At 39.4% G+C, this 9739-nt stretch overlaps 1 protein-coding gene across 1 annotated transcript in view; it reads left to right on the plus strand.

Moving 5' to 3' along the window:
- The window catches only part of Senp2 (SUMO specific peptidase 2), a 37817-nt gene that overhangs the window by 22867 nt on the left and 5211 nt on the right, over positions 1-9739 (plus strand). The window contains exons 10-15 of the mRNA XM_031364592.1: positions 1438-1498; positions 3448-3624; positions 5129-5260; positions 7185-7388; positions 8141-8220; positions 9497-9503. Coding sequence (XP_031220452.1) covers positions 1438-1498; positions 3448-3624; positions 5129-5260; positions 7185-7388; positions 8141-8220; positions 9497-9503 — 661 coding nt within the window. The remainder of the gene's footprint in view (positions 1-1437; positions 1499-3447; positions 3625-5128; positions 5261-7184; positions 7389-8140; positions 8221-9496; positions 9504-9739) is intronic.

The following is a 9739-nucleotide window of genomic DNA, read 5'->3' on the forward strand; positions in this document are numbered from 1 at the left end:
CTCTAATTTGGTAATTGGAGAAATAAGTCCAATATTGTACAATCCATATACACTTTCAGCTTCTTTGTATGTGACAGTGTCTTGCTATGTACCACATAATGGTCTTGAAATTTTGCTTCACCTATCTCAGCCTCTATTAGTAGTATTGTTTATTTCATGTTTTTACACTATACTATGGTTTTCAGAACAGCTTATATATTTCAAAAGTATTCATATAGCCAAAAGAAACATAAACAATTAAATTGGGAAGTGGCTTGTAAGAGAACAACAAAGAGTGAGACTGAGTGCTTTGCTTGATGTTTGTAACTATTCAAGTTTGAAGAAGAGGACTTTATAAGTTACTCTTTCTCTGAGATGAATGCGTTTCCAAATTATCACAGCTAATGAACCAGATTCTTACCATCACCTAATGTCTGTGCCACCCTCCAAGCAGAACCATTGTTCATTGAAACAATTGGTGAATGACTTTATGAATAGACCATCTTAATACACTCACCATTTCATAAATGAATGTAACCTGTTCTCTGTGGGCTGAGAATAAAGTCACTCACTCAAGTCAAATAGCTTTGACCATAGCAGGAAGTCTGTATCAAAAAATCATGCGTACAATTCATTTCTTGGTGCAGCAGAACTGTCAACTCTCAGCTTAGCTACGGTGGAGGTAAAATCCTTTGGTGATATGAGGGTCATTGAAGTACAGCCTTATTACAATGAAATCCAATGTCTAAAAATTGTTCTTATTTTGGGCTTGTACCACAGTAAGAGCCAGATTTTAAGCTCTACTAAATACAAAACAAACAAACAAAAAGACTATATATTTATGTTCATTTAAGAAAATACTAGTAGTGATGTATTATTTTAAAATATAGCTAATATGTTTAGAGTTATTTAAAATTTATATTGAGAAAAACATTTTCACTATTGCTGTAGACGAGCATCTACATAAGACTGTTAAATTGATTGTTTTATATCAAACAATTTTTATAATACTCATATTTATTGTTATAATATTTTATAAATTTTAAAGAATATGACAAAAAAGATATTGTAGGTATTGAAGGGGGAGTCTCTGGGAGGAGTTGGAGTACAAAAGGGAAACAAGAATGTGATTTAATTCTATTTACTTAAAATATGTTTTTAAATGTTAAACAAATTTAACATTTGTTAAGTTGAAATCAAGTATCTTTTCTCCTCATAATGCAATAAAACTTAATTAAACAACAACAAAAAAAGGTTTGAGACAATCTCATTTAGCCCAGACTAGCCTCAAACTCATTATGTAGCCTTGAACTACTGATCTTCCTGCCTCTGCTTCTCTGGGTTCTGGGATTACAGATAAGTACCACTATTACCAGTTTAATAAATGTTACTTGTGGAACTAATATGTACCATGTTAAACAGCAGAACTCTGTAAATCTGTAATGGTTTCTTCCCTAGGTATTCAAAAGGAAAAACTGATACAGAGAAGGTGGTGGGACTCCGATTTGAAAAGGAAGGTGTAAGTAGAATCCCTTGATAAGTGTTAATTTGCCTTGTCACTGGACTGACGTTTTGATGCCACAGGAAACAAGGAAGTAGCCCTGGCTGTCCTAGAACTAGCTCTGTAGTCCAGGCTGGCCTCGAATTCATAGACATCAACCTCCCAAGTACTGAGACTAAAGGTGTGCTCCACCACTACCCAGTCTACTTTTAATGTAAGTATTAGAATCAGTGTTTCAGTATCTCTGTAGGCATGTTCAGGATTTTAATAACAAAGTTACTTTGTTAAACATTTAATATCTGGCAGAAATCAATCTCAATCCATCTCAGTCCCCACCCCCCTGCCATGGTCTTACAATGCAGCCTTGCTGTATAGACCAGACTGGCCTCAAACTTGTAGAGATCCACCTGCCTCTGCCTCCTGATTAATTAATTAACCCTCTGTTGGGATTACAGGTATGCACTACCACACCCCACACAGAAATATATTTCTTTCTTTTTTTTTTTTAAAGATTTATTTATTATTATAAATGAGTACACAGAAGAGGGTATCAGATTTCTTTATGGGTGGTTGTGAGCCACCATGTGGTTGCTGGGATTTGAACTCATGACCTTCGGAAGAGCAGTCAATGCTCTTAACCGCTGAGCCATCTCACCAGCCCCCAGAAATATATTTCTTAATTAAATGCAACTGAAACTTTATGTTACTTACATTTTATTTACATAGAATTATAAAAGTGGTCTTAAAACATCCCCTTATCTAATGTTCTGTTTCCAGTGATTCCAGATGGACTCTTTTGTCTTTAATTATCATTTATTGTCCATTAGTCAGAACAGAATGCTCATAATCTTAGCACTCATGGAGGATTAAATCTAGACAGTTAAGCCAGTCTAGACAGCAAAGTGAGAGCTAGTCTTTTTATAAAATGAAGGAGCAGATGGGAACTACCAGGCAGTCAGAAAGAATGAAGGAAGCTCACTGGTATCTTGAGACTCTTTAGCTCTACTACTCCAAAGTTCTGTTTCTAATACATCCCCTCATAAACCTGTAATGTGTCAGCTTTGCATCTGCAGGCAGGTGCTTTACCACTGAGCTCCATTCCTAGTCCTTGTGGAGCCTTTCACTCTTTGATCAGTGGCCATTGGTGATAACTTCCTGGTCAGTGCATTTCCTACAGTACTTTGTTTTCTACAGTATAAACATGAAATAGAGGAGTAGCCTGTAGCTCAGTGGTAGGGTGTTTTTCTAGCATGTTAGAAGTCTTAGGCTCCAACCCTTACACAGAACAAGATAAATAAATAAAAGCAGCTTTAACTAACACAGGGTAACTTTGAATAAGAAGTAGATTCCTCTGTGTGATGCTCTGTAGGCCATCCCTTGTACCTTTCTAAACTTTACAAACATGTTGTAACTACATTTTCGAATGGGATAGGAACTGAACATGTTCCTTTCTCGTTCCAGAGGAATGGTATTTCTGTTTGTAGCTGATATATCCTGTGGGCCTATGTTGAACTCTGAAGCTTTAGGTGGCCTTTACCAGGGCAGGCAGGCGGGCTGAGTCTGTTTCACCGTCAGGACAGCTGCTCAGTCTCATAGTCATTGTCTCTCTTCAAGTTAATGCCAGACCTTTACTTTTTTTTTTTTTTTAAATTTTTACAAACCTTATAAAAAACATCACACATATCACACTAAAACTGACAAAACCCAAAGTCTGCATGTCAGTGAGCTGTACAGTAGAGAAGCTACTTGGAATGGAAGCCATGGGGCATCACATGGGGTCTTACCTTTCACTATCCAGTATATCTTTATGCACCTATTGACTACCCAATATGGAATTCCATGGTGGAGTTAAAACTAGAAAACAGTTAGCTTCTTCCATAACTTGTACAGTATTTTATATTCTGTATGCACTGTTGTGTTTTATATACAAAGTCAAGCATTGTCAATGTTGAAACTCTTTTGGTCAGACAAGAGGACACCAAATGGAGCCTGATCTGTCAGAAGAGGTGTCTGCCCGGCTTCGCCTGGGAAGTGGAAGCAATGGCTTACTCAGAAGGAAAGTATCAGTGCTTGAGGCAAAGGAAAAGAACTTCCCAAGCAAAGAGAAGGACAGAAGAACAGAAGATCTCTTTGAACTTACAGAGGTATAGTTCTTTATGTGGGGCAGAGTTAGATGGCTATTTCAGACTAGCCACAGCTCCTCTAAACCTAAGTGTAGCTTTGTTTTGAGAAATTTCTCCAGATAAGGAATATGTGAAGTTTAAAAGCACAAACAAAGCCTCGAGGTGTGCCATGTTGTCTGTGTGAGGGTGGCTGTGATGGATCAGAAATCATTGGTGTGGGTGGGGTTTTTTGGTTGTTGGTTGGTTGGTTGATTTTGTTTTTTTCTTTTATTTTGTTTTTTGTTTGTTGGTTTGTTTTTCTGTTTCTGAAACTGGGTCTAGGTGGTTACTTAGCCCAGCTTGGTCTGGCATTTATGACAATCCACTTGCCATGTGCCTCATTGTAGTTAAAATTCTTATTTTAATAGGGATTCTTCATAGTGAGCCAAGAACCCTGTTATCCTGATGTGTGTGGAGGGGTCTCAGTTATCGGAGATGTCTCTAATGCTTACAGTGCACTGCACATGAAGTTCTTGTAGCTTCATTTTTACTGCCATGATAATAGAACCTGACACAGTGTCTTAGGGGAAAGAGCTTGCTGCAGTTCACATTTCCAGGTGTGAGTTCGTATGTTCCAGCTGGACATATCACATCCATGCATGGATGCATGACCACTTACTTGCTCATACTCAAGCTCTGCTGGGTCCCCCACATCAGTTGGCTTAATTAAGACAAACTCCACAGGTGTACCCACAAGGCAACCAGATGTAGATAATCCCTGGTTGTAATTCTTTTCTCTTGTGATTCTAGGTCCTGTCAAGATGAACATAAAAGCTAACATGTCAAAGGTAGAGAGATCAAGCCATAGGATAACAAAATTGTGCAAAGGAGAAAAACAATAAGGGAAATAATTTTGATTGGGTTCATAAGCTAAATATACATTTAGCTGTATAAATCATTAAAATAATTCAAGGAGATAGCCCTTATTTAAGACTGGTTTGGTTTGGTTTGGTTTTGGTTTTGGTTCCTATTTTAGTTTTTTGAGACAGGGGTTTTGTTTGTTGGTTTGTTGGTTGGTTGGTTGGTTGGTTGGTTGGTTGGTTGTTCGAGACAGGGTTTCTGTGTAGCCCTGGCTGTCCTGGAACTCACTCTGTAGACCAGGCTGGCCTCAAACTCAAAAGATCTGCCTGCCTCTGGCTCCTGAGTGCTGAGATTAAAGGCGTGCACCACCCTGCCTGGCTGAGACAGGGTTTCTTGTGTAGTCCTGGCTGTTCTGGAACTCACTCTGTAGACCAGGCTGGCCTTAGACTCAAGAGATCTGCCTGCCTCTGGCTCCTGAGTGCCGAGATTAAAGGCATGCGCTACCACCATCCAACTTATGAAGACTGTTTTACAGTTGTAATGTTTGAATGTTTTTACACTGCAGTTTGAATAGTGGTTTTTCTCAAAAGATCATCAGGTGTTGCTGAGATGAAAGGCTTTTTGCAGTCTGAGTCTTTCAATACCTGATAGTGGTTCTATGCTAATGTAGCGTCGTCTAATTCAGGACATGGAAAAGGAAATCAGTAATGCCCTGGGCCACGGCCCACCGGATGAGATCTTGAGCAGTGCTTTCAAGTTGCGAATCACCCGAGGAGATATCCAGACCTTAAGGAACTATCACTGGCTCAACGATGAGGTCAGTCCTCTTCCTTTCCTGCTCTGCCTGTCGCTCTGCTTAGAGTCTGCAGTCAGTGACCTCAGCCTGCTGGGAAGGCTTGGGAAAGCAGCTTCAATTTCTGTTTTACTGCCTTTTCTCTTAGTGCTGGGGATTGGACCAAGGGTCTCCCACGTTTAGCAAGCAGACTCTCTCTGCTCCTCACCCTCTTTTTTTCTTTTTTCTCTTAGCTTTTTATTTTGAGACAAGTTTCCACTAACTTATCCAGGCTGGCCTATCTTACATAGCTCAGATGGGCCCTGACCTTTGTTGTGATCCTCCTGCCTCACTCACCTCATCCTCCTGAGTAACTGGCTTCCCACCACCCCAAGTGTTGTTTGTTTTGTTGTTCTTCCATATCAGAAATTGAACCGAAGACCTTGTGCAGGCACTGTCCCTGTGGGTTGTGCATCCCCTGACTAGTAATCTTTACAGCAAAAGCATATCATTAAAAAATTCATTGTGCCGGGTGGTGGTGCTGGTGCACGCCTTTAATCCCAACACTTGGGAGGCAGAGGCAGGTGGATTTCTGAGTTCGAGACCAGCCTGGTCTACAGAGTGAGCTCCAGGACAGCCAGAGCTACACAGAGAAACACTGTCTCAAAAAACCAAAAAAAAAAAAAAATTCATTGTGGTGTGTGTAGTGGCACATGCTTTAAAAACACCAGGAGAACTTAGGAGGCAAAGTCAGGCAGACCTCTGTTCACGCTACATACTGAATTCAGGCCAGCCAGGGTTATGTAGGGAGACACACACACCCCCACACAACCTCCAAAAGGCATTACCTGCAGTTGTGATGACTACAGAGCCCAATATCAGTGGCTGTAGTTACCCTGTCTCCTGTTGGTACAGTGGTGGGAAGTGGTACTGAGCCCTCACACAGGAAAGGAAGGGGACGGTGGTGCTCTCTCCTTCAGCTTCTCTTAGTGCTAGCCTCATCCGTGGTGGGTGGGGTGCTCATGAGGGTCATTGACTACTGCTGTCATGCTGAGTCCTTTCTAAGGATCTTAGAGCAAGGACAAACGATGCTGCTGCAGTTAAGAGTGCTTGCTCTTCACAGGATCCTTGCTTGCTTCCCAGCCTGGGACTCCAGCTCCAGAGGATCTTATGCCTCCACGCAAACCTGTACTCATGTGCATATACCCATATACATACACATAATTAAAAATAAATCTTAAAGAGTTTTTGGTTGATGTGTGTGTTTAAGCCGTAGCATATGATAACTAAAACAGTCACTCCATATGTTATCTGAATCATATTCTGCAAATGCTGGCTTTAGTTACTACTACTTTTTCAGTTGGCTCTTTAACCAACTGCCCTGCCCTTGAATTTTCTCCCATTTACTCCATCTCCCTATATCACAAGCCTAGTTACATGAAAATACTGTCATTGTTAAATATAAGTATAAATATGTTTATTATAAAGCTTTTGAAAAACTTTATATTTGAAAATTTTTGAAGAAATTATTGCTCAAAAGTTCCATAAATATTTTGGCATTTCCCCTTCTGCGAAGTATGTCCAAATTGAGGTACATTTTAGATGTAGTCTTATAGTTAAGAGTTCATTTTTCTGCATAATATTTGCATATGCCCTTTCATTATTAACATAGAAATGTTATTCATGTGCTTCAAATTTTCAGTCACATGACTTGCTAGGTTTTATTTTGGGAGGTGGTCAGTCCTGGGAATTGAGTCCAGGCCTTGCGTGTACTAGACAGGCAGGCGGCTGGGGAGCTCAGTCCATGGCCCATTGTCCTTCTTTGCCTTGCTCATTTGTACCGAACAGTTGTTTCTGACTTCTTGCGTGGACTGCTCTTTCCCTAAGCATCTCCCTCTGACTCATATAGGAATTTAGTTTTATAATGTATTTGTCGTGTTCCACATTATAATCTTTTGATATTTTACAGGTCATTAATTTTTATATGAATCTTTTAGTGGAAAGGAGTAAAAAGCAAGGCTATCCAGCACTTCACGCATTCAGTACATTCTTCTATCCTAAGCTAAAGTCTGGAGGTTACCAAGCAGTGAAAAGATGGACCAAAGGGGTGAATCTCTTTGAACAAGAACTTGTTCTGGTACCTATTCATCGGAAGGTACATTGGAGCCTGGTGGTGAGTTGAAAGGATTCATTGTTGAAGTTTAGATGTAGACTCCTCTTTCTCTTCCTTTCTCCTTCCCCCTTCTCTTCCCCTTTTCCTCTGTTTCTGGCTCTTTCCTTTCTCTCCTTTCTTATCTTGGGGATCAATCCCTGACCTTTATACATACTAAGAAGGGATTCTACTGCTAATTATACCCCAGTGTAGATAGCTGGTTTTCCTCCACAGTGAAGCTGCTCTCACTTGCAGTGAGTGAAAGGCAAGCTCTGTAGAGTCCCTTCTCGAAGTGCTGCTGTGCTCAGCTTCAAAAACTACAAGGCATGCTTTGGGGAGGACCTTTCATTTTTATCTGGAAAAGTGCAGGGGTTGCGATTAGTGGATCCAATACTGGAAGGATTACTGATATACTTTTTGTTGAGAAATTTCTAGGCCTTTGTTTAGAAATTAGAATGTGTTATATTAATCTCACACCATCTGTGATATTTTATCACAGATAAAGTTTCTAAGTCTGTTTTATGTATTACCACATGTATTAAACATTTAAAGATGCTTTTACTTTTAGAAATCAAGTCTTGCTGCTATCAGTGTTTAACAGCATTTCTGGCATGGATGGTAGGTAGTACAAGCCTCTGACCGGAGTACTTAGGAGGCAGAGAGGAAGATCTGGAATTCAAGGCCAGGCAGGGCTACATAGTGAGACCTTGTTCAGTAAAATCAAACAGCAAAAACAGATGTCTGTTTAAGGATTTTGCCTTTTCCCATTATAGGTGATGGACCTAAGAAAAAGGTGTCTTAAATATCTGGATTCTATGGGACAAAAAGGCCACAGGATCTGTGAGATTCTTCTGTAAGTAAAGTCTGAAAATCTCACTGTGTTCTGTTATTCCTCTATTGGAAAATCTCTTGTTCTTTCTTCTTTCAGTGATGGACAATGGAAGTTTAAGCCAGATAAACCCTTTCCTCCCTAGGTTGTTTTTGGTCATGGTGTTTCATTACATCAATGATAATAATCCTTTGGTAACTGCAGCAAATGCAGCTTCTGCTTTTAACTTTAGTAAGGATGAACAGATATGCTACATTAATCTTACAAAGAACTGTTACTGACAATTTGGTTTTCTTTTTCTTTATTATTATTATATGTAAGTACACTGTAGCTGTCTTCAGACACACCAGAAGAGGGTGTCAGATCTCATTAAGGGTGGTTGTGAGCCACCATGTGGTTGCTAGGATTTGAACTCAGGCCCTTCAGAAGAGCAGTCAGTGCTCCTACCCACTGAGCCATCCCTCCAGCCCAAGAATTCAGTTTTCTTAAAAATGTAGCTGCTCCTCCCCGAGCTGGACCATTTTCCAGAAGAAGTTCACATATCTAAAAGTTTATTGGCAGCAAAATGAATATGCTGGTTTTGTTTATTTTACTTAAAGGATACAAAGTTGCGAGGGTAGGGAGAAGGGGAGGAGTTGGGGAATGGACATGACTATGATCAGAATACATGTACAAAATTCTCAGTTAATAAAAAAAAAAGAAGCTAACAATTCATTTTTCTTTTTCCTCAGTATTTTTAGTGTAGCTCTTTTATAATTATCTCAGACAAAAAATATAAGAGAAGAAATATTTAATAATCAGAAGATACTAAATTCTTTACTAAGAGTTTACTTGTTCTTATAGTGGAGAATTAAATTTTTCTCAAGCCAGGCAGTGTTGGGGCATGCCTTTAATCCCAGCACTTGGGAGACAGAGGCAGGCGGATTTCTGAGTTTGAGGCCAGCCTGTTCTACAGAGTGAGTTCCAGGACAGCCAGGGCTACACAGAGAAACCCTGTCTCGGAAAAAAAAAACAAAAACAAAAAAAATTTTTTTTCTCGAAAAACAAGCAAACAAATAAATGATTTTTTTCCCCCAATCCAAGCTTCTTTAGAACCTTTAACATGAAGTAATACTGTGTTCTGTCAGTGTTTTTTCTATATCTATAAAGATGTCCATGAGATTTCTGTCTTTGAGTCCATCCATATAATTTAGGACATTAATTGAGTTGCGCATGTTGAACCTTTCCTGCATCTCTGATCAAGTTGCCCTGACAAACTTAGGCACTGTGAATGGTCTTTTTGATGTGTTCTTGACTTCAGTTTGCAAGTATTTTGTCTTGTGTTTAAATTTATCTGGGAAGTTAGCTAATCTTCCCCCCCACCTCCACCCCGTGTCTTTATCTGCTTTTGACTTGGAAGTGTTTCTTCTTTTCTTAAGGTATTAGTGGTGAATTCTTTAATTGTATGTATAGAGATGGTATACACTTCCAGTGTCTGTTGTAAGGGCTTTGCTTTTTTTTTAAAAAAAAAAAATAAGTATGATATCTTTTAACATGTATATTT

Source organism: Mastomys coucha, unplaced genomic scaffold (genome assembly GCF_008632895.1).
Source record: "Mastomys coucha isolate ucsf_1 unplaced genomic scaffold, UCSF_Mcou_1 pScaffold12, whole genome shotgun sequence".
NCBI classification, from domain to species: Eukaryota; Metazoa; Chordata; class Mammalia; order Rodentia; family Muridae; genus Mastomys; species Mastomys coucha.